The 26,203-nt window shown below is 43.4% G+C and overlaps 1 protein-coding gene across 1 annotated transcript; it reads left to right on the top strand.

Annotated features, from left to right (window-relative positions):
- Positions 1-26,203, top strand: LOC140410766 (gap junction Cx32.7 protein-like). Its single transcript, XM_072499355.1, has 2 exons — positions 1-78; positions 24,623-26,203. Exon 2 carries the CDS (start codon positions 24,639-24,641, stop codon positions 25,530-25,532), a length of 894 nt encoding a protein of 297 aa, XP_072355456.1. The 5' UTR covers positions 1-78; positions 24,623-24,638; the 3' UTR covers positions 25,533-26,203.

Raw genomic sequence — 26,203 nt, 5'->3', positions numbered from 1 at the left:
ATTTAAACAGCTGCACGTTTTAAAGATCATTCTATGCTGTTCGAGGCTGATTGTCTTTTTCTGAGTTATTTAAAGCAGGTTAGTGATTCTGTTCCCATTCAATGTTATTCAATGAACCAAGTTCTTTCATGGCATGATTCTTATTTGGCTTGTGGAAAAAATATTTTTGCTCAGCTTGAATTTCCACATTCCAGTTTTGAATACATTTATATCGCTCTAAATGTAAAGACAATTTATGCATCTTTAATAATCCTGTGATTTATGTTTCTGAATTTTCTCTTACTGATTTTTTTCACTCTACTAAATATGTTTATTTTCGATTGGGGTGTGTATGAGCCATGACTGGTGGGGCTATTACAACTCACCCTGATGTTGTACAACGTTTTTGTGAAGGTCGCTAGGTATTGAATCATTCTTAGTTGTTTTCTGCTCCCCTGGCTCTGGCTCACTGGGGCTGATTGTAACATTTTGTAATGCCCCTATCATTGAGCAAAATGAGATGACCTAACTTAACAGAGACTGGAGATCAAAGCAATCATGTATAATCACTTTCAAATTAACCAAACGTAAACTGTACCGTATATACCATCACACTATGGACTCTAATTTGGGACCAGTGCTTAGTGGGACAGTCCGTCAGCACTAAGTTATACAGACAGGGTCAGTAACATTCTCTAACCTGGAAGAGGAATGCTATGCTTTCATGCTTACATACTCTGCTTACTAGACCCCAAATGCCAGTTGAATTTTAATGTTGGCTGAGTCTACAAAACATTGCCTCTTATCAAGTGGCTAACAGGATAGTGGATTTATTATCAGAGCATTGATAGAAAAGTCAGTCTGTGCGAATATTTGAAAAATCGAAACAGCCTTAAAAGTTTCTGTGTTGGTAGTATTGAAGCGTTGCTTTGCACTGACTGCAGTTATATTACAGCATGGTTGAAGCCAAAATGATGTAAGGCTCTGGCAAATTACACTGCACATTTTGCTGAATCAATGTTAGACTGATCTGGTTCAGCACACATTGTCCATCATAGTACAAAAACCCTATAGCTGTGTGAAAGAAAACGCTAATTCTATATTGTACTTTTCCAAATAGATTGCTTATATCCATATTCCACTTCTTCAAAAAGCTGTTGAGATTAGGTGAATTGAAAATTGCAAAACTGAGGTTGATAGATTTTTGTTAGATAAGGGGATTAAAGGATATGGAACAAAGGCAGGTAAATGGAGTTAAGATACAGATCAGTCATGATGTAACAGAATGGCAGCACACATCCGGGACCCTCAGTAGCCTCTTCCTGATCTATACTGTTACACATCTTCACCCTTCATGAATTAACCCCAACCTAACTGTGTGGCAAACAATTTGCTCTTCGTCCCCTGCCACTGTTGCTCTAACGGTTGCCCAGTGCACAAGCTTAACTGAGAGAAGCCACATACTTTAAAGTGCAAAAGGTTTCTTGTTATCTTTTAAAATACTTCTGTAAGTGTGAAGTATAAATAGGAGTTCCTCTGTTTGCTATCTGTTAGCAAAATTGTAAACACTTTGGGGTGATTTATATGAGTAATTTTGACTTTGGGTGATAGTATAAAATGGACAATATCAATTCATTCATCTGTTACAAATCTCTCCAATCTTTTATTTTCATCGACTTCTAAGTATTGCAGTAATGCAGCACACGTCCTGGTATCTGGGTCGAATGGAGGTACTTCTGCAATGTGGCTGCACTGCATGGGGAAAACTGCAGTTGGCTTATCTGAATAGCATTGTTTTCTGCATTTCATGCACCGTCAATTGGAAATTAAATCCTCCGTTGTGTAGTAAAATACTAAACTCTGTGGAAAATAACATTATTTTGTCATCAATTACCATGAACAGGGCTTGCCAAGTATTTTAGTGCCAGACATCCAGCTAAGTGACCTGGATTAAAATTAATGTTTTCATTTCTGTTCAAGCTTCCTAAAGGGATGAATTTACATAGTGTCTGGGAGAGGGTGAAACACATAGATTGACCAGTGAGTAATGATGAAGCATTGTTACAAGTGTTGTGCAGAGACTGGATGCTATTGATTTAGTAGCAGAATAAGGATGAAGATGGGACAGAAGTGGATGTACAGAAGGAAACATTTGCAAAGATAGGATTGAATGGTGGCATTGTTTTTAGGAGGGAAGAAACCTGTAGTAAGAAAGTTAATCACTTGGTTTAGGGTGAAACAAAATCAGACAGGATTTCTGTTCTTGTTTAATGTCAAGTGAGCTACACTGGAAAATGTGCATGTATGAATAATGGTAAGAACCAGATTGTGTTTGTTTGTGATGTTTTCCAAAAGTCATCAAAGCTCATGAACGTTCCCTTGGGGAAATACTGAAGGGCTAACATCATCTATGGAACTGCAAAATGTTGCACCTTCATAAATGAAAGAGAAGAATTGGGAAAAATAAACCCTGGAATTAATACCACAATTAATATTATTTGTTTGAACAAAGAACAAAGAAAAGTACAGCACAGGAACAGGCCCTTCGGCCCTCCAAGCCTGTGCTGACCATGCTGCCCGCCTAAACTAAAATCTTCTATACTTCCTGGGTCCGTATCACTCTATTCCCATCCTATTCATGTATTTGTCAAGATGCCCCTTAAATGTCACTATCGTCCCTGCTTCCACCACCTCTTCCAGTAGCGAGTTCCAGGCACCCACTACCCTCTGTGTAAAAAACTTGCCTCGTACATCTCCTCGAAACCTTGCCCCTCGCACCTTAAACCTATGCCCCCTAGTAATTGACCCCTCTACCCTGGGGAAAAGCCTCTGACTATCCACTCTGTCTATGCCCCTCATAATTTTGTAGACCTCTATCAGGTCACCCCTCAACCTCCGTCGTTCCATTGAGAACAAACAAAGTTTATTCAACTGCTCCTCATAGCTAATGCCCTCCATACCAGGCAACATCCTGGTAAATCTCTTCTGCACACTCTAAAGCCTCCACATCCTTCTGGTAGTGTGGCGACCAGAATTGAACACTATACTCCAAGTGTGGCCTAACTATGGTTCTATACAGCTGCAACATGACTTGCCAATTCTTATACTCAATGCCCCGGCTAATGAAGGCAAGCATGCTGTATGCCTTCTTGACTACCTTCTCAACCTGTGTTGCCCCTTTCAGTGACCTGTGGACCTGTACACCTAGATCTCTCTGACTTCAATAGTCCTGAGGGTTATACCATTCACTGTATATTCCCTACCTGCATTAGACCTTCCAAAATGCATTACCTCACATTTGTCCGGATAAACTCCATCTGCCATCTCTCCGCCCAAGTCTCCAAACGATCTAAATCCTGCTATATCGTCTGACAGTCCTCATCGCTATCCACAATTCCACCAACCTTTGTGTCATCTTCAAACTTACTAATCAGACCAGTTACATTTTCCTCCAAATCATTTATATATACTACGAACAGCAAATGTCCCAGCACTGATCCCTGCAGAACACACTAGTCACAGCCCTCCAATTAGAAAAGCACCGTTCCATTGCTACTCTCTACCTTCTATGACCTAGCCAGTTCTGTATCCATCTTGCCAGCTCACCTCTGATCCCGTGTGATTTCACCTTTTGTACCAGTCTACCATGAGGGACCTTGTCAAAGGCCTTACTGAAGTCCATATAGACAACATCCACTGCCCTACCTGCATCAATCACCTTTGTGATCTCTTCGAAAAACTCTATCAAGTTAGTGAGACACGACCTCTCCTTCACAAAACTGTGCTGCCTCTCACTAACATGTAATGTTCTAATACGTCCATTTGCTTCCAAATGGGAGTAGATCCTGTCTCGAAGAATTCTCTCCAGTAATTTCCCTACCACTTACGTAAGGCTCACCGGCCTGTAATTCCCTGGATTATCCTTGCTACCCTTCTTAAACAAAGGAACAACATTGGCTATTCTCCAGTCCTCTGCAACATCACCTGAAGACAGTGAAGATCCAAAGGTTTCTGTCAAGGCCTCAGCATTTCTTCTCTAGACTCCTTCAGTATTCTGGGGTAGATCCCATCAGGCCCTGGGGACTTATCTCCCATAATATTTTTCAAGACACCAAACACCTCATCTTTTTGGATCTCTATGTGACCCAGGCTATTTACACACCCTTCTCCAGACTCAACATCTACCAATTCCTTCTCTTTGGTGAATACTGATGCAAAGTATTCATTTCGTAACTTGCCGATTTCCTCTGGCTCCACACATAGATTCCCTTGCCTATCCTTCAGTGGGACAACCCTTTCCCTGGCTACCTTCTTGCTTTTATATACGTGTAGAAAGCCTTGGGATTTTCCTTAACCCTAATTGCCAATGACTTTTCGAGACCCCTTCTAGCCCTCCTGACTCCTTGCTTAAGTTCCTTCCTACTTTCCTTATATTCCACGTACGCTTCGTCTGTTCCCAGCCTTCTAGCCCTGATAAATGCCTCCTTTTTCTTTTTGACGAGGCCTATTGTTATCTCTTGTTATCCAAGGTTCCCAAAATTTGCCGTATTTATCCTTCTTCCGCACAGGAACATGCCGGTCCTGAATTCCTTTCAACTGACATTTGAAAGCCTCCCACATGTCAGATGTTGATTTACCCTCAAACATCTGCCCCGATCTAGGTACTTTAGTTTCCACCTAATATTGTTATAATTAGCTTTCCCCCAATTTAGAACATTCACCCTGGGACCACTCTTATCCGTGTCCACCAGCACCTTAAAACTTACTGAATTGTGGTCACTGTTCCCAAAATGCTCCCCTACTGAAACTTCTACCACCTGGCCTGGCTCATTCCCCAATACCAGGTCCAGTACAGCCCCTTCCCTAGTTGGACTATCTACATATTGTTTTAAGAAGCCCTCCTGGATGCTCCTTACAAACTCTGCCCGTCTAAGCCTCCAGCACTAAGTGAGTCCCAGTCAATATTGGGGAAGTTGAAGTCTCCCATCACAACAACGCTGTTTTTACTTGTTTCCAAAATCTATCTACCTATCTGCTCCTCTATCTCCCACTGGCTGTTGGGAGGCCTCTAGTAAACCCCCAACATTGTGACTGCACCCTTCTTATTCCTGATCTCTACCCATATAGCCTTGCTGCCCTCTAAGTCCTGTAGTACAGCTGTGATATTCTCTCTAACCAGTAGCGCAACTCCGCCACCCCTTTTACATCCCCCTCTATCCCGCCTGAAACATCTAAATCCTGGAACATTTAGCTGCCAATCCTGGCCTTCCCTCAACCAGGTCTCTGTAATGGCAACAACATCATAGTTCCAAGTACTAATCCAAGCTCTAGGTTCATCTGCCTTACCCGTAATACTTCTTGCATTAAAACATATGCACTTCAGGCCACCAGACCCGCTGTTTTCAGCAACATCTCCCTGTCTGCTCTTCCTCAGAGCCATAGTGACCCTATTCCCTAGTTCTCCCTCAATGTTTTCACCTTCTGACCTATTGCTCCGGTACCCACCCCCCTGCCATACTACTTTAAACCCTCCCGTGTGACACTAGCAAACCTCGTGTCCAGGATATTTATGCCTCTCCAGTTTAGATGCAACCCGTCCTTCTTATACAGGTCACACCTGCCCCGGAAGAGCTGCCAGTGGTCCAGATAACGGGAAACCCCCCCTCCTACACCAGCTGTTTAGCCACGTGTTTAGCTGCTCTATCTTCCTATTTCTAGCCTCACTGCACTGACTGCCTGTCCCTTCTGGTGGTCACCCATTTCTCTGCCTGCACCTTGGGTGTGACCACATTGATATAACTGCTATCTATGACGCTTTCCGCCACCTGCATGCTCCTAAGTGCATCCAACTGCTGCACCCCTCTAATTGACATTGAGTTAATTAATTAGTAAATTAAATTGAAAATTAGAAAAAAAAAGTTACTGTTAACTATATGTTTCCGAGCACTAGATTTCTACTATAAATGTGAAAGCTAAATACAGTACTCTCCGATCTTTGACTTAGATACCTCTCTAAATTATAATTAAGTAATTAAGTAATTATGTTTAATTAGTTTAACAATGCTTAATTTTTAAATTTAGTGTAAATTCTCAACCAGCCAATCAGGTCACAGCTTTACTGTGATGTCACTTCAGTTTCCCCCCCACACAATTTGAAAAGCAAATAAAAATACAAATAAAAATCACTTACCTTCCCAGGATGCTCTCTGGTTCTCTCCCTGCAGATTAAAAGTTACAGTTTGAATTGTTCTTATGGTGATGTTTTTCAAAACATGAATTAAATCATTATGTTGTATGTTTTAAATAAAGCAAAAAAGCATTCCCAGGAACTTTACAAAAGGAAAGTTCTCCCCTTACAAAAGTTGTAATTTAATTTTGCTCAAATATTTATTGTACTTCTAGGATCGATAATGCAATAAAGATTGCTGAACCTGTTGTATGTTCAATAGCTCTCATGAAGATGTTCTGAGACTTGTATGGTTCAACATTAAGTGTTTATTTAAAGCACATAACTTTGTACATAAATATTGAACATTACCTGAGCTCTGAGATAATTCCATGCTTGCTTCTACACAGGTCTCTGGCAAGTCTACAACGCTCTCTAGTCTTAGGTCATGTATCTCTTTACATCATACTGGGTGCTACTGTTTCCCAGTCCCAGAGTAATCCTTGTTATGTCAGATACTCTTATACTACACCTCCCTCAAATCTTTACCAAATGTATTTACATAAAATTTGTGTTACCCGTTTTCCCCCTACCCCATGTCTCTGGCTTTATGAATTCAGACAGTATGTTGACTGATAGGGCAATAATTAGCCGGGTTGGATTTGTCCTTTTTCTTGTGTACAGGATATACCTCGGCTTTTTTTCCACATTACTGGGTAGATGCCAGTGTTGTAGCTGGACTGGAACAACTTGGCTGGAAGTGCGGTAAATTCTGAAGCACAAGTCTTCAGTACTATTGCCTGAATATTGAGGATGGGGATATTTGTGGATCCTCCTCCTCCAATGAGTTGTTTAATTGTCCATCACCATTGAGGAGGTGGTGGCATAGTGGTAATCCAGAGACCCAGGGTAATGCTCTGGGGTTCCGAGTTTGAATCCCACCATTGGTGATGGTGAAATTTGAATTCAATAAAGTCTGAAATTAAAAATCTAATGATGACCATGAAACCATTGCTGATTGACCATGTTGTTCACTAATGTCCTTCAGGGAAAGAAATCTGCCGTCCTTACCTGGTCTGGCCTACATATGACTCTAGACCCACCACAGTGATGCGATTCACTCTTAACTGCCTCCTACTGAAAAGGCCTAGCAAACCACTCTGTTCAAGGGCAATTGGGGCTGGTCAATAAAAGCCAGCAACACCAATATCCCAAGGACAAATTAAAATTCACAACCGGGTATGTCAGGATTGTAGACCTTAGGGTCTGATCCTTTGGTTGTGGAATTACTTAGCCCTGTCTAGTACTTGCTGCTTATGTTGTTTTCCACACAAGTGGCCCTGTGTTGTAGCTGCACCAGGTTGACACCTCATTTTTAGGTACACTTAGTGTTCCTCATGGCATGCCCTCCTGCACTCTTCATTGAACCAGGGTTGATCCCCTGACTTGTTATAGAGAGGGATATGCTGGTCCATGACATTACAGATTGTGGTTAAGTAAAATTCTGCTGTTGCCGATGACCCACCATGCAGGGCCTTGTGGATGCCCAGTCTTGAGTTGCTAGATCTTTTCAAAGTCTATCCCATTTAGCACAGTGGTAGCATAATGGAGGATATCTTCATAGTGAAGATAGGACTTTGTTTCCACAAGGACTGTGTGGCGGTCACATGATACTGTCATGAGAACTTGCAGCAGGCAGGATGAGGTCAAGCATGTTTTTACCCCTTGTTGCCGTAGATCCAGTCCAGCAGTTAGGTCTTTTCGGATTCAAGCAGCTCGGTCAGTAGTGGTACTCCGAGCCACTCTTGATGATGGATAGGGCTGGTTTAGCTCAGTGGGTTAGACAGCTGGTTTGTAATGCAGAACAAGGATAGCAGCGCGGGTTCAATTCCCACACTGGCTTACCCAAACTACGCCGGAATGTGGCGACTAGGGGCTTTTCACAGTAACTTCATACTTTTGACAATAAAAGGTTATTGTTATTATTATTGAATTCTGATCCCTTGACACCCTCAGTGCTTCCTCCAGTGGTACCCATCAGCGAAATGGAAAGGCGGCAGAGGGCGCGGCGGAGGTTAGTGATAATCAGCAGGCGTTTTCCTTACCCAAGAATGGTGATGGTAGTGATTCCATGTTGCCATTATTATTTCTGGTACCTAGGTCGATGTGGTCTGGTTTCATACCTTTTTATTGACTTTGTAGTTGTTTGATACAATTGAGCTCCTTCGCTGCTTTTCGGAGACGGGCGTCCATCTGAAAGGAGAAAAGTGTGTCTTTCACACGAGGGAGGTTGTCGACCGGAATGGTCTGCACCCAGCAGAAGAGAAGGTGCGAGCGATTCACCAAGCCCCCACTCCGGGAAACAAGGCGGAATTGGGCTCCTTTCTGGGGCTCGTAAATTATTGTGGAAGTTTATCCCAAGCCCCGTGACCATACTCGCTCCCCTATGCACCCTGCTGCCCTGCTGAATAAACACCAGAAGCAGGCATGGAGAGCACCTCAGAAGGAAGCATTTGCCCGGAAAAAAGGCAATTGACGTCGCCCAGCCTGTTGTCGCAGTATGACCGCGCGAAACCGCTTGTGGTCATGTGTGACCCTCACCACATGGCATTGACACCGTGTTGTCACATCGCATGGATCATGATAAGGAACGCAGAGGAGCGAAACTATGTGCAGATTGAAAAGTTCTTTTAACCATTCTTTAAAGAAGACAAGGCAATTCCGCCGATAGTGTCTATCAGGATCCAGAGGTGGGCCCTATTACTAGTGGCATATGGATATACATTCGAGCACCGGACAGGCACCCAGGTTACGACCGCCAAAGCATTGAACAGACTCTCACTGTCACCAAGCCCACCATCTCCTAAAACTGATGAAGTTGACGCCACTCTGAATTTCATGGATATTTTGCCGGTCACCGCGACTCAGATTTGGGAGTGGATGCCAAGAGACCCCTTATTGTCAGATGTCCACCATATCATTTTATATGGAGGTCAACACTAGAGATTGCCCGATGACTTGCGGGCGTTTTCGACCAAGATATCGGAGTTCAGCCTCAAGTGCTGCATCCTCCTGTGGGGAACTCGCGACATGGTCCCTCGCCAGGGTCAGGACCCCATACTATGGGATCCGCACACCGGGCATCCAGGTGTTTCGAAGATGAAAATACTCGCCTGTAGTTATGTCTGGTGGCTAGGACTAGATGGGGAAATAGAACGACTGGCTCAACAGTGCGGCGTCTGCCACGAGTAGCAGAAACTTCTGCCCACTGCACTCGTTGGAGTAGCTGGGCAGACCTTGGATGTGGCTTCATGCCGAGCTTGCCGGTCCTTTCCTGGGATCCATGTTTCTGATCATTGTAGATGTACATTCAAAGTTGCTTGAGGTCCACAGGATGTCGTCCATTACATCGAGGGTGGTGATGGAGAAGCTTCAGCTCTCATTTAATACACATGGCATTCTGGAGGTGCTGGTCATGGATAACAGCACGCTCTTTACCAGCGGGGAGTTCAGGGGTTTTATGAAGGCCAACGGGGGGTGATACATCTGCACAGTCCCGTATCACCCACCCTCAAACAGACCGACTGAAAGGGCGGTACGAATTTTAAAAAGATATTTGAGAAAGCTGACCTCAGGGTCCACGGAAACATAGCTGGCTAGATTTTTATTTTGCGACCTTACCATGATACATGCCGCAACCGGCTTAGCACCGGCAGAACCTTTAATGGCAGGCAGCTCCAGAACCCCCGACCTCACGTTCCTGAATATTGGCAAGAAAGTGCGGTGTAGTCAGGAGAAACGGGCATAGCCCAAACCAGCGAACACAGGCCAGATGGTTCGAACCAGGTGACACAGTTTATATTCGGAAATTTTCCGACGGTGCCAGGTGGATTCTTGGGACGGTTATACCACAGACAGGACCAGTTTCATACCAAGTACGGGCACAAGACTGAACAATGAAGAAACATGTGCACCACCTCAGGGGCTGAAGACCAGCATACTCCAAATTCCTCCGGAGCAGCCGATTGCTAAACAGCTCTGCCAACACCGGCGGGTTATGGGGCATCGCGCCCCCCCCCCCCCCCCACCTCATAACCGGGGACCCGACACAGAGATGCAAGACATCGTCGACTCTGACTCAGATATGGAAACTCAGGTATAGGTTCTGACGGTGAACAAACCAGAGAACAATTGCCAGTAGTGGTATCCCCCATGTGATCAGCCAGGAAATGCCGTTCCCCGATGCGATGATACCCTCTGATGCAGCCTCGCAGGCACAGGAAGCGTAGTCGTGGGCGAAGAAGAGCAGGCGCCCTCCTGCTCCACCTTCCTCGCAAGAATCTTCGGACTGGGGAGGGTAGGGATGTTATAACCTGCACTAGACCTACAGGATGGGCTGATTAACCTCCCATGAGCCTCGTGGAATACGAGCTTCCCCAATAGAGTAATGGACTCGAACATAAAAGCTGCTCCAGATAGGAGCCGAGCTCGAGTGGTCCTGGCTGGGACCTGAATGTTGTGTGGCTATAGTTGCTGAATACACTAAATAGTTTTCTTCATATGCTTGAACTGGACTTCTCTGTGATCACTAAAACTTCCAAATACATGATCACCATTTTCTATCTAAACAGATTGAGTAGCTGCTCAGTAGACATCTTGAGACTGGTTACTAAATGAAAGTGATGACTGCCAGAATAATGATGCACGATCAATGACCACTAAAGCGGAGGCCAGGGAGGTTCTTTGATTAACGGGGTGGATGAGGAGAGAACAGCGCTTTACCGTGTCGGGGTGTCTGAAGCTCTCCGTGCTCCCAGAGTCGATTAGGCAGGATGTCTCGTGCCCGTTGATGAATACGGTCGTTGTAGCAGTTGAGAGTGTTCGAGGCCGGGACTGATCCAGGGTCACCGAGGCTAATCGCAGCAGTTGAGAGTTCTCTTCGGGCAGTGCGTGGTCAGCCGAGCTGGGGTCCTGGGGGCTCATCCAAGATGGCGGCTCCCATTGGTTGCACATGGCTGGGGGTGCACAAAATGGCGGCGCCTATCCCTCCAACGTGGCATTCGCGGAACAAGATGGCGGCACCTGGGGTCCGCACGTGGCCCTGGAATAGGAAGATGGCGGCGACCGCTGGCCGAACGGGGACTGTGGAGAAGTTTGTGGTTGCGGTCTGCATTCGCTGCCGGAGACCGCGGCAACTGGACGGGCATGACATACCCCCATGAAATGGCCCTTTTTCCCGCATCCCTTGCAGGTGGATACGCGGGCCGGGCAGCACTGGCGGGGGTGCTTGGCCTGCCCGCAAAAGTAGCAGCGGGGCCCCCCGGGGTTGCCAGGCCGCATTGCAGCACAGGCCGGTGGGGGAATGGGGGAAGTCTCGCGTCGGCTGCGGAGGGGTTCCACGCTGCCAGGGGGCTGCCGCGCGGTCGGGATCGTAAATGTGGGTGTTCCTGGAGGCCACGTCCAGGGAGCCTGCAAGGGCCCGTGCCTCCGAGACCCAGAGTGTCTTTTTCTAACAGTCGCTGGCGGATTTGTGAGGATAGCATACCTGCCACGAAAACGTCCCGGACTAAGAGTTCAGTGTGTTCGCTCGCCGAAACTTGCAGGCAGCTGCAGCTTCTCCCCAACACCAGGAGTGCACGGTAGAATTCTTCCAGCGATTCCCCAGGGGTTTGTTGCCTTGTTGCAAGTAGGTACCGAGCGTAGACCTGGTTTACCGGGCGAATATAGTGTCCTTTTAGCAGCTCTATTGCTGCATCAAAGTCTTCTGCTTCCTCGATGAGGGTGTAAATCTCCGGGCTCACCCCTGAGTGCTAGACTTGCATTTTCTGCTCTCCGGTGGGTGTGTTTTCGGCCATCCCGAGATACCCTTTAAAGCACGCCAGCCAGTGCTTGAAGATTGCCGCTGAGTTTGCCGCATGGGTGCTGAGTTGCTGACACTCCGGCTTGATTCGGAGCTCTATCCTTTCTTCTTAAAAAAAAAAACTAGCTTATTAAATTGATGCACGATCAATGACCACTAAAGCGAGGTTGTCGTCCAACTGAAGGCTTTAATAAGCTAGATGTTTCCCCCAGCAGCAGGTACAGAATGAAGGCTGGGGCGGCACAGGTTCTTATACCCCGCCTAGCATGGCAGAGCTACCAAACATCCGAACCAATAGAAAGCATACAGTTTCCACCCATGGTGCTCCAGCCTATCAGGTACCGTAATACCTATAATACCACAAATAATAAGAGAAATACTTTTTTAATCACACATTATTTGAAGTTCAGCTTTTTAAAATAGAGCTGTGCCCCTGTACAAATTAATTTCCAAGTAACTTATATAAAAATAAACAACCTTTAAGATTAGAAAAATGAAATTACCCTCAATAGTCAAAACTGGAAGCATTTTCTCCTCTTCCCAGGCATGTGACCCATGCGGGAAGAGGTCTTAAATTCCTCCTTGTTACTAATTTTGAGTAACTACTCCGAATCTCAAATGACTTAGCATAATTTCATTCCCTGCACTCAGTTGCCTGCGTGAGCAAATGTGCAACAAAGCAACTTGCATATGCATTTTACAACCCCTTGATATCCTGTTCAATATTGGAAATTTACTCGTGATTGTGGATTTAAACACTCATCCTACAATTCTAACCACACAAATAAAAGCACAATTCTACTGTATTTAAGTCAATAGTTTTTCTTTAAGATTCTCCCCTGCTTGGTGTCCAATGATCTGTGGCAGGTTTAAGGACTACACCCTGTTAATAATAATAATAATCTTTATTGTCACAAGTAGGCTTACATTAACACTGCAATGAAGTTACTGTGAAAAGCCCCTAGTCGCCACATTCTGGCACCTGTTCGGGTACAGAGGGAGAATTCAGAATATCCAGTTCACCTAACAAGCACATCTTTCGGGACTTGTGGGAGGAAACCGGAACACCCGGAGGAAACCCACGCAGACACAGGGAGAATGTGCAGACTCCGCACAGACAGTGACCCAAGCTAGGAATCGAACCTGGGAACCTGGCGCTGCGAAGCAGCAGTGCTAACCACTGTGCTACCGTGCTGCCCTCTGTTAAGAGGACCCATAGAAGTAATTTCATGTTTAAACACATATCTGATATTAACAGAACAGCCTCCCACTGTGTCACAGGTTCTAGCTTGACTCAGACTCTTATGCCCAGAATCACCAGCCTGAGATTTTAGGAATGATTGAATCGTTTAGCAAATTGGTTTGTCATGTCTGTTAGGTCAAATTTAGCCCACCTGTTCCATATTGACTATGAATGATTTAGAATAAACAGTGCGTAAAATATACCATGAAAGCACAGTACCAGATTTCATTGCTAATTACCATAAAGCACTGTCTGGACAAACATCATTTAGCAGCAAATGAGCCCATAACAACACACTTTGAAAATACTATTTAAAGCAACCATGAAATCACATGAAAGGTATTATCCAGGGGTTTAGGATGAATTTCCTCTTTAAAGAAGCCAGAAATAACAATTGGAAGCATGGTATATTGAGTCTTGAGCATCTTGAACCTAACTTATTTCTCATGGTGGGAATTCAGAGATCCAAGGCAAGCTCCTGACATGGAGCCCAAGAGAACAATCGCCGTGTTGCTGCAATGAGGATGCAAATAAAGTAGCAGAAGAACCAATAAGTGACCTAAAAGAAGTGAAAGGGTCCTGAAGATTCTTCCTGCTAACCTATTGAAAGCTGAAACTAAGGCCTTCACTAGGTTTTTGTTGGATTGAGAGAGAAAGGAAATGGATATGCCTATTCCCACTGTGGAGAGGTCGGGATGGGGAAAGGGGTGAGGGACAGGGGGGCAATGGTGGTATCTCTGGACAGTTAATGCTGCTTCCCATGACCAGGTGCACCTAATTACTAAATGGTGAAAATGGACACCTGAAGCAAAATGGAGTTAAAATGTATAAATAATACATATTTGCTTGGTGGTACAGAATTTGAGTTTTGCTGAGAGGAGAGATATGTTGCTGAAGCTTTTCATCTTGTACTCATCAGGACAATTGCAAGAATATCAAATTTATAGTACACGTTAGCAGTGGCATGAAAATGGGATCAGGTCACTTACCACCCAATTATAATGGCGGCTGCTGTTTTGCTGGAGGCCTTCAAATGTTTCAGGATGGAGGTCACCATTGACATGCAAATCATGGATATAAAGGAACCAGATTGTAAATTACCATGTGCATCTATTCACTTGTACTGGGCATTAAATGACCTAGCCAACAGCCTTTAACGAGGCCAAGGATGGTTATTCAAGATAGCCCAAAACTATTTTATATTTTATTTATGACACATTGTGCAGTAGGAATTCTCCCCCTAGCCACACATGAATATTTGGGCCCACTATTAACCCATGCACCTTTCCTGTAATCCTCCCTCCCTCCCTCAACCACAATCGTTTGCCTCCTTTTTCTTGCTGACTGCCCTATTAGTGACAAATCTTACAACTGGAATTGTATTATTCATTTGCTTGAATAATAGCCAGCTTTTCCATACTTAATACACAGCATTGCATTCTATAGGGGTTGGTTTAGCACAGTGGGCTAAACAGCTCTTGTAATGCAGAACAAAACCAGCAGCGTGGGTTCAATTCCCATACCGGCCTCCCCGAACAGGCGCCGGAATGTGGCGACTAGGGGCATTTCACAGTAACTTCATTGGAGCCTACTTATGACAAAAAGTGATTATTATATTATTTTATTATTATTATTTGCACCATAGAAACAAGTCCATCCTCCACAAAAGCCTCCTTCCTCCTTATTTCACTTCACCCTATCAACCAACTATCTGTCTCTTGTATTTACTCAATTATTCCATCTGGTAGCAAATTGCATGTTCTGAATAAAATATGAGCGGCACGGTAGCACAGTGGTTAGCACTGTTGCTTCATAGCCCCAGGGACCCGGGTTCGATTCCCGGCTTGGGTCACTGTCTGTGCGGAGTCTGCACGTTCTTCTTGTGTCTGCGTGGATTTCCTCTGGGTGCTCCGGTTTCCCCCAACAAGTCCCAAAAGACGTGCTGTTAGGTGGATTAGGCATTCTGAATTCGCCCTCTGTGTACCTGACAGACGCTGGAATGTGGCAACTAGGGGCTTTTCACAGTAACTACATTGCAGTGTTAATGTACTACTTGTGACAATAAACATTATTATTATAAAATAATTCCTTTTGGGATTAAATCATGACTATCTAATAATAATGATCCCCAGTTTTGAACTTCTCCACAAGTGGAAATATTTTCTCATTTGAAAATAAAACATCAGGTACTGCAATGACTTTGATGACACCCAGCTCTACCTCACTACCAAACTTTAATGACGTCTCCACTTTCTCTGATTTGTCACACTGCTTGCCTGACATCCAGGATGAGATGAGCAGAAATTTCCTCCAATTAAATATGAGGATTACCAAATCCATTGTCCACAGTTCCCTCCACAAACTGTACTCTAACCACTGACCATCCCTTCTACTGGCAACTATCTGAGACTGAACGAGACAAAACATTGGAGTTTTGTCTGACCAGAAACTTCTGACCTCATATCCACTTCATAACCAAAACTGTCTACTCTCATCTCCATAACATTGTTCCACTCTACGCCTGCCTTGGCTGAACTACTGCTGGAACTTCCAACCCTGCCCTCGCTGCCATTAGAATTTACTATTTTAACATGCTCCTGAGTGTCCTTCCATCATCGCTTGAGCTCTTCTAAATATCTATTGCCCATAACCTAATTTGCTCCACATTCTGTTCACACCTCCCCTCGTTGACTTACTTTGACTTCCAGTCCAGGAACACCTTAGAACATAGAAAAATACAGCACAGAACAGGCCCTTGGCCCACGATGTTGTGCCGAACCTTTGTCCTAGATTAATCATAGATTATCATTGAATTTACAGTGCAGAAGGAGGCCATTCAGCCCATTGAGTCTGCACCGGCTCTTGGAAAGAGCACCCTACCCAAAGTCAATACCTCCACCCAACACTAAGGGCAATTTTGGACACTAAGGGCAATTTATCATGGCCAATCCACCTAACATGCACATCTTTGGACTGTGGGAGGAAACCGGAGCACCCGGAGGAAACCCACGCAGACACGGGGAGGATGTGCAGACTCCGCACAGACAGTGACCCAAGCCGGAATCGAACCTGGGACCCTGGAGCTGTGAAGCAATTGTGCGATCCACAATGCTACCGTGCTGCCCTTAAGAACAAATAAATCTACACTATATCATTTTACCGTAATCCATGTACCTATCCAATAGCTGCTTGAAGGTCCCTAATGTTTCCGACTCAAGTACTTCCTCAGGCAGTGCATTCCATGCCCCCACTATTCTCTGGGTAAAGAACCTACCTCTGACATCCCCCCTATATCTTCCACCATTCACCTTAAATTTATGTCCCCTTGTAATGGTTTGTTCCACCCGGGGAAAAAGTCTCTGACTGTCTACGCCCCTGATCATCTTATAAACCTCTATCAAGTCGCCCCTCATCTTTCTCCATTCTAATGAGAAAAGGCCTAGCACCCTCAACCTTTCCTCGTAAGACCTACTCTTCATTCCAGGCAACATCCTGGTAAATCTCCTTTGCGCCTTTTCCAAAGCTTCCACATCCTTCCTAAAATGAGGCGACCAGAACTGTACACAGTACTCCAAATGTGGCCTTACCAAAGTTTTGTACAGCTGCATCATCACCTCACGGCTCTTAAATTCAATCCCTCTGTTAATGAACGCTAGCACACCATAGGCCTTCTTCACAGCTCTATCCACTTGAGTGGCAACTTTCAAAGATGTATGAACATAGACCCCAAGACCTCTCTGCTCCTCCACATTGCCAAGAACTCTACCGTTAACCCTGTATTCCGCATTCATATTTGTCCTTCCAAAATGGACAACCTCACACTTTTCAGGGTTAAACTCCATCTGCCACTTCTCAGCCCAGCTCTGCATCCTATCTATGTCTCTTTGCAGCTGACAACAGCCCTCCTCACTATCCAGAACTCCACCAATCTTCGTATCGTCTGCAAATTTACTGACCCACCCTTCAACTCCCTCATCCAAGTCATTAATGAAAATCACAAGCAGCAGAGGACCCAGAACTGATCCCTGCGGTACGCCACTGGTAACTGAGGTCCAGGCTGAATATTTGCCATCCTCCACCACTCTCTGACTTCTATCGGTTAGCCAGTTCGTTATCCAACTGGCCAAATTTCCCACTATCCCATGCCTCCTTACTTTCTGCAGAAGCCTACCATGGGGAACCTTATCAAATGCCTTACTAAAATCCATGTACACTATATCCACTGCTTTACCTTCATCCACATGCTTGGTCACCTCCTCAAAGAATTCAATAAGACTTATAAGGCAAGACCTACCCCTCACAAATCCGTGCTGACTATCCCTAATCAAGCAGTGTCTTTCCAGATGCTCAGAAATCCTATCCTTCAGTACCCTTTCCATTACTTTGCCTACCACCGAAGTAAGACTAACTGGCCTGTAATTCCCAGGGTTATCCCTATTCCCTTTTTTGAACAGGGGCACGACATTCGCCATTCTCCAATCCCCTGGTACCACCCCTGTTGACAGTGAGGATGAAAAGATCATTGCCAATGGCTCTGCAATTTCCATAGAATCCTTGGATATATCCCATCAGGCCCGGGGGACTTGTCTATCCTCAAGTTTTTCAAAATGCCCAACACATCTTCCTTCCTAACAAGTATTTCCTCGAGCTTACCAGTCTGTTTCACACTGTCCTCTATCCACATATGGCCCCTCTCATTTGTAAATACAGAAGAAAAGTACTCGTTCAAGACCTCTCCTATCTCTTCAGACTCAATACACAATCTCCCGCTACTGTCCTTGATCGGACCTACCCTCACTCTAGTCATTCTCATATTTCTCACATATGTGTAAAAGGCCTTGAGGTTTTCCTTGATCCTACCCGCCAAAGATTGTTCATGCCCTCTCTTAGCTCTCCTAATCCCTTTCTTCAGTTCCCTCCTGGCTATCTTGTTTCCCTCCAACGCCCTGTCTGAACCTTGTTTCCTCAGCCTTACATAAGTCTCCTTTTTCCTCTTAACAAGACATTCAATCTCTCTTGTCAACCATGTTTCCCTCACTCGACCATCTCTTCCCTGCCTGACAGGGACATACATATCAAGGACACGTAGTACCTGTTCCTTGAACAAGTTCCACATTTCACTTGTGTCCTTCCCTGACAGCCTATGTTCCTAACTTATGCACTTCAATTCTTGTCTGACAACATCGTATTTACCCTTCCCCCAATTGTAAACCTTGCCCTGTTGCACGCACCTATCCCTCTCCATTACTAAAGTGAAAGTCACAGAATTGTGGTCACTATCTCCAAAATGCTCCCCCACTAACAAATCTATCACTTGCCCTGGTTCATTACCAAGTACTAAATCCAATATTGCCCCTCCTCTGGTCGGACAATCTACATACTGTGTTAGAAAAGCTTCCTGGACACACTGCACAAACACCACCCCATCCAAACTATTTGATCTAAAGAGTTTCCACTCAATGTTTGGGAAGTTAAAGTCACCCATGACTACTACCCTGTGACTTTTGCACCTTTCCAAAATCTGTTTCCCAATCTGTTCCTCCACATCTCTGCTTCTATTGGGGTACCTTGATTTTCAAATTCTCATTTTTGCTTTCAAATCCCTTCATGCCTTGCCCCTATCTCCCTCTGCAATATTCTCCGCTGTTACAACCTGTGAAGATCACTCTCCAAGCTTCTTGCTCATTCCCACTTTTAGGTCACTCCATCATTGGCAGCCCTGCCTTCAGCTGTTTTGGCCCTATGCGTCAAATTCCCTTCCTAAATCTCTCCACCTCACTCTACTCATTTATGACATTCCTTAAAACTTCTCAATGTAACGGCATCTTTGGTCATTTTTCCTATCATCTCCTTCTGTGGCTTGATGTTAAATTTTGTTTGATAATGAGAAGCTCATTGGAACATTTTGCTACACTAAATGCAAACTGATATCTAAATCTACCCTGTCCAAATCCTTATTATTTAAAAAAAACTCTATTCTGTCACTTTCTGACCTCCTCTTTTGTAGGAAATATAGCCTCAGCCTGTAGTCTATTCCAGTAGTTGCAATCTCTTAGTTTTGATATCATCTTTGTAAATCTTTCTTATTCCTTCCCCAGTGTCACATACACGTTTTGTACTATGGGTACCAGAATGTATAGCTGATCTTTCTATTTGGTTTGGGCACTTACCTTCATCTATTGCGAGATGTATTACAATGCTTTTGCTTGAAATGTGCTCTTTCTCTGGGCAGTATTCAACTCCCATTCACTTCCATAGTCCCAAACTCAGTGGAGTTGGGTTGCTCACCTAAAACTGATCTCAGGAGGCCCAAACTATGTTTGGGCTTGGGGTTCATTGAAATGTCGCCATAGATGTTAAAGGAGCACTCTGCTGCTTGCTAGGTGGGGACGGCAAGAAATCAGCTGGCTTTTATGTGTTTTCAATTTATGAGCTTTTGTTCTTCAGGTAAGAAATGGTCATCAGCCAGTTGAAAATTAACCTCAATGAGTTTTTACAGATTATGCTGCAGTTTGTGGTGTGAATGGTATATCAGGGGCATTTGCTACTTTAAGTTAAGCCTTGCATAAACCGCAACTTTGTTGATGATAAAATGTCATTAAATTTTCTCATCATCGTGTCATGGCTTTCATTGCCACCGTCTGTCTGTCTGAATCCTGTGAGAATATTGTCTGCTATATTACCTGTGCAGTAAATCATTGTGTTTTCTTGTCTAATGTTCCACTCTATCTGCTACACTTGACACATTTCCAATGCTTTTTCCAGTTTGGCCATTCCTCAAGCTTGAAAAATTCAATTTCAGTGGAGGAACGACAGGGATATCACCCTCTGTCATATTTAGTCTCAGAAGTTAACAAACATTTTAAAGTGTTCTGACAGTATTTCACCTGCGTCTCTATCGTCTTTGACTTCCTTGCCTGATGCTCACACTGACTCTTTTCCTCTTGTTTACTGAGAGCAATTCATTGTTTAAATTAAATTAAATTAAATCATTTTGTTTCTGAGTAGATGCAATCCACCTTCTGATGAGGGAGTAGATTTTCAGCTTCACTACTGGGTGGTAATCTGAGGGGCACGGATATATTTTATGACCTTCATTGAAATACTGAGACAAATCTGACACCAATGTATGCAATGTAGAAAAGTGCTGCAAGAATATAGATCAGTTCTGAATCGGCAGTCTCTAAAATGAAGGGCAATGTATCCTTAGTAGTGCTCTCAGGATTAACATAGAGTGTAACAGGAAGAAGCTTCATCCAGTTTATTGAAAAAAAGCTTCCAAGGCTTAATTTTATTTCCATTACTCTGCAAGAATTCTACAGATCAAGAAGATTCAGCACTGTTCTTAGCATAATAATGTAAAAATTATTTAGGGAGGAAATACATAACATCGGCACCCTCATGACTGTCACATAGCTGGATTTTATAGACTGGCATCAATCTTGTTCATTCCTACAGCCTTATTTATCTTAAATAACAAAAAGAATATCACCAATGTAAGAGACTAATTCAGTACTTCTTGTTCATGTATGTGACAAGACGAACAATTATTGCTCACCTCTAATTGTCCTTCAGAAGGTCTTCATCTCCCAGACAAACAAATTTCATCTCCCAGACCAACAAACATCATCTCCTAGATGAACAACCTTCATTTCCAAGACTGACAACCTTCACATCCCAGACCCCCAAACTCAATCTCGCAGACCACCAACCTTCATCTCCTAGACGAACAACCTTAATTTCCCAGACCAACAAACTTTATCTCCCAGACCAACAAACTTCATCTCTCAGAAGAACAACCTTCATCTCCGAGACCGAAAACTTTCACCTCCAAGACTGCCAAACTCTATCTCCCAAACCATCAATATTCATCTCCAAGACCAACAACTTTTATTTCCAAGGCCAACATCCTTCACCTCCCAGATCAACAACCTTCAACCCCCGGATGAACCACATCTCATCTCCCAGACCTTCACCTCCCAGACTGACAATGTTCATCTCCCAGACCAACAAGCTTCACCTCCAAGACCAACAACTTTTATTTCCCAGACCAATAATGTTCCTCTGCCAGACGAACATCAATATCTCTCAGAACAATAGTCTTTAACTGCTGTATATCCAGTGCTCAGTCCATGGAGTGTAGCAGGAGGCTGTTACCAGGAGAATGTCACAGGGCAGATAAAGAGTGAGTGGCCTCCAGAGTTCAACAATATTTACCTGCAGGGTTGTCTCCAGGCTGCAGGGGAACAGTGAGAATTCCTGTTCCTTATGGACAGCACCCCCCCCCCCCCACCCACTACCCAACAAAGGAAGCCTGGATGGAGATAGCAGCAGAGGTTAGTATCTGACCGGTTTGGAAGTGTACCTTGTGCCTGTGTCAAAAGCAGGTCAATGACCTTCATATTGCAAGCCTGTGTATTGTTTTTTAAATTTCTAATTAAGGGGCAATTTAGTGTGGTCAATCCACCTACCCTTCACATCTTTGGGCTGTGGGGGTGAGACCCTCGCAGACACAGGAACAAATTGCAAACTCCACACGGACAGCGCAAGGGTGAGTATGAGTGGATGATGAATGAGCTGCGGCGTTCTGTGGGCAACAGGTGATGGGATACAATCTTGGAGGAATTAGCCAGGCAGGTGAAAGATTTGTATACCCCAGCAGCAGCAGATGCCTCCTGAGTATTGGCAGCACGTGGTGACAGTCAATTACCTCACAATACCAGCATCCTCCAGGTCCCATAAGAGTGAACATGTGTATGAGACAACGGTGGGGACATATCATGTGCCCCAGGGAATGAGAATCTGTTAATAAACATAAAATAGTCTAGGGTAGCATTCATAGGGTAACAGGCAAATCCTAAAGAAACCTCATCTAGACCCTGAACAAAACATCTACCATATCCGCTTCTACTGACAGTTTCTCAGCATCCTATTCCTTGGTAAACATAAACATCATGTACTTATTAAGTATTCTAGCCTTACCCATGACTTAAAAATGCAAGACAAGATTTTAGAAAAATTAATCGGGGAAAAATGTCAACTGGTGCTTGGGAGGTTTGAGTTAATTAAGTAGAGCCGTACAGATTGGTTATTCCAATTGATAGTTTTTATGAAGTAACAGTGAGGGCGATGAAAGGTAAGCAATGGACACTATCTATTTGGATTTCACATGTAGAAATTCAGCACTGCGATGACTTTCAGCACCACAACTGATGGGGGTGCAGGGGGAGGCTGTTTCACACGGTAGGGTCACGGGATGAGAGGTGCAGGGAGTTGGCAGATAGGGAGGCGGTTCGGCTATCAGCAAGTCTCCCTTCTTGATATTTGGTCTCTTGATCAGACACTGAGTGCCTTTGCTTGAACACAGACCACCTCACTCCTCCCCCCACCCCTGCTGTCCCCTGGAAGTGATAAGCAGCTCACACGTCTTTGCCTGTTGTGAATGCCACATATTGATTGGTCAACCCGCACACCACTGGATTAAAACCAGCATCAACGGGGTGAGGTCCTCAAGTGGTCATTATTTGATGGCAGGGCCAATTAAAGGGTACTAATTAGCAGCAGGGCGCGAAGGCCGCTATTGGGCTTTTCTGCCCAGAACATAATTCAGGTGGAGACTTGAAGACGACAGGGTTCTAGTATGCCACCATCAATGTCAGGAACATTCCCTTTCCACTTCCAAGCTTTGCACCAGTGAGAATACAAGATTCCACCACATGTCTCCAGAGCCTTAAGCATAATTTGAGATTATTACTGCAGTAACATTACCACTTTGCTACTGTTCCTTGTTACATCTTCCATTCAGGATCGTCATTAAATGTTTGTAATTCACAGGTGGATATCTAGGTTTTGAAGAACTACATATGGATCCTTACATCAATAATTGATTTATTCAACCATAGATATGGAATAGTCCACCTTATTGTACCTCAAAAAAAGGAAAAGATCATTTGTGTTGGACTCTTCCTGACCATTGAGAGGACCACATTTTGTTTTATTAAGACATCCTAGCAGTAAAATTCAAGAGGCTCGTATACACATTCCACATAAGGGCATTCATGATCAAAGACTGGGTACAAAATCTCACGACATGCATGCTAAACTGAGATTGCAATAATGACTGCATTGCAGAATCTCCAGGTCTAGAGAGTTGCGTCACCCAATTATTAAAATGGTTTATAAAACTTAAAGAACACATACGAATATTATTTTAAAAGAGGTCTTTCTGCCTTTTGTCTAGGATTGCATTTAATCTTTATTCACTGTATAATGCTCAGGAATATTTTGCACTCTTGCTTTTTAAATTAATGGCAGTTTTAAAACCAGGAGAAACTGCATTTACCACCAGTGAGGATTAACTGTGAGATGGGGGATGCAAAATGTTGTACATGCTATGAATGAATGCTTCTTCCATTGCTTCAATACTAATTGCTCAACATTTAAGAGAGGTGAGATAAACCATGACACAAATACAATTTTCAGTCAAAAACAATGCTGGAGTAAAATATTTGTCATCTCCCACTCTTCATTGTTTTACAGTTGAGAACCAGAATGGCTAGCAGTTTAACACCCCCCCTCCCCCTCAAAAAAGAGAACCATCAGGAGTTTCATTTTAACAACTATTTAAATATAGTTTTTGATTATTTTGGTATTTATTTTGTCCTAGGTCAAACATTTTCACTATTTCATCTCTATAAAATTACTTTTGCACTAAATGCTACATATGAAATGTAATGCTGTTAATATTTCAAGGACATGTTTACATTTGAATGGAGAATATCTTTGGGGAGGGGGGGGGTGACTTTCCAGAGATGCTCATGCTTGTCCATTGTATCATTTTTCCAGAATTCCTATAGCTCCTCTGCTGAAGTTACAGCAAGAGAGTGGGGAGCTCTCACAGAAATTCACCCCGTGGATACAGCAGAGAAGGCTGAGGGGGGACCTGATTGAGTTGTACAAAACAATGAGGACATAGATAGAGAAGATAGGAAGAATTATTTCTCCTTAGCAGAGGCCTCGATAACTAGACGGCATGGATTAATGACCAAGGGCAGGAGATTTCAACGGGATTTGAGGAAAAGTGTTTTTACCCAGAGGATGGTGGGAATCTGGAACTGGTAGAGGTGGGAACCTTCACATTTAAGAAGCATTTAGTTGAGTACTTGAATGCAAGGCCGCAGACCAAGTGTCTGAAAATGGGTTGAGCATAGGTAGGTGCTTGATGGCCTTGGCAGACACAATGGGCCAAAGGTGTCCTTTCTGTACTTTAAAGCTCTAGTTTTCTATGACTCAAAAAATCAGTACATTATCATTTCCACAATAACATGAATGATTTACTTCAAATTTATAATTCAGCTTCTGTTTAATTTGACAGATTTCATTTTTGAATAATGGGAGACTGGACATTTCTTGGAAGACTCCTGGATAAAGTTCAGTCACAGTCTACAGTGATTGGGAAAATCTGGCTCACCACGTTGTTTGTGTTCAGGATCTTACTGCTTGGGGCTGGTGCAGAGAAGGTTTGGGGTGATGAACAGTCTGGCTTTGTTTGCAACACACGCCAACCTGGCTGTGAAAATGTCTGTTATGATAAAGCTTTTCCCATCTCTCACATTCGCTTTTGGGTTCTTCAAATCATTTTTGTCTCAACCCCAACCTTGTTATATCTTGGACATGCTTTACACGTAATCCACATGGAGGGCAAAAGAGAAACCAATGGAAGTGAAATCATATTCAGAAAGGTCAAGAAGGCAAAGTACATTATAACTCGTGGGAAAGTAAAGATACAAGGAATCCTATTATTCACCTACATACTCCAAGTTTTGTGTAAAATTATATTTGAAGTTGCTTTCATTATAGGTCAATGGTATTTGTTTGGATTTTCTTTGGGTCCCATTTATGTATGTGACAGATATCCCTGTCCACATAAGGTAGATTGCTTTATTTCACGCCCAACAGAAAAGACCATCTTCATTCTTTTCATGTTGGCTGTGAGTGGTCTGTCACTTGTTCTAAATTTGGCTGAAATAATTTACCTAGTTTTCAAGCAAATAACTTTTTCCACACGCAAGAAATATCACTATCAAATTAATCCTGGAACTGTTTTCGATAAATCTGTTCAATCTGATGATGTATCTCCATCCGGTTCGAAATCAGAGTTTTTGAAAGGAGAGGAACAATCCAGTAGCCAGGATCCTAATTCTCAGAATAAGTTTAACTATAATTTTGAAAAGTCTACAGATAAACAAAAGAACGATCAAGAAAAAACCTCTAAAGAAGAATGAACGCAAGATTTTTCTCAGAAAGAGTGCCAAGAATATAAGACAGGAACAAGAGTAGACATAAGTAACAATTATTACATTCTTGTATTACATGCATCAACGCGATAAAGTAATTTGCAGTTAATTATCGTGAAACAATTTCTGCTGGCACTACAAGAGGACAAGAGTTCAGATTAATGACTTCAGGAGCAACTGAACCAAAATATATAACTTCGATAACTGGGCCAATTTTTCGAACTGTAACAGTCATTTGTCATGGGAGGTTTTGCCAAAAATCATTCAGCACACATGTGCACGATGTAACTGAATGCAACTGTCACACTGTTTGCCAATTGACAGGTGACAGTGCATTATTACAATCAGATAGACAAGTGACAATGACAACTTATATGAATCAGAGAGCTGTATTTTAGATATATGCATGAATGTACAAAAAACAAATGTTTGCAGTTCAGTTATGCGGGATCTTGAAATGTATAAGAAGCATTCTAATTATACAAATGGTATACAAATCATAGAGTTTGTCATGCGATGCTATTACACATTATTAGCCTGAATCATAACTTAAGGACCTGAAAATATTTTCATTGTTAATTAGTATTACCACGTGATAAGTAATGTTTTAAATTTGGAAGCTGGAATAGAGGAGAAATAAAGTATTTTTAAAATTTAAA

The sequence above is a fragment of the Scyliorhinus torazame genome, chromosome 4 (genome assembly GCF_047496885.1).
Source record: "Scyliorhinus torazame isolate Kashiwa2021f chromosome 4, sScyTor2.1, whole genome shotgun sequence".
Classification (NCBI taxonomy): Eukaryota; Metazoa; Chordata; class Chondrichthyes; order Carcharhiniformes; family Scyliorhinidae; genus Scyliorhinus; species Scyliorhinus torazame.
The sequence above is the reverse complement of the archived record's forward strand: the minus strand, read 5'-3'. Positions and strand labels throughout refer to the sequence as shown.

Excerpts from the sequence above, each read along its gene's own strand:
- LOC140410766 (XM_072499355.1), top strand. The coding sequence starts at position 24,639 with ATGGGAGACTGGACATTTCTTGGAAGACTCCTGGATAAAGTTCAGTCA.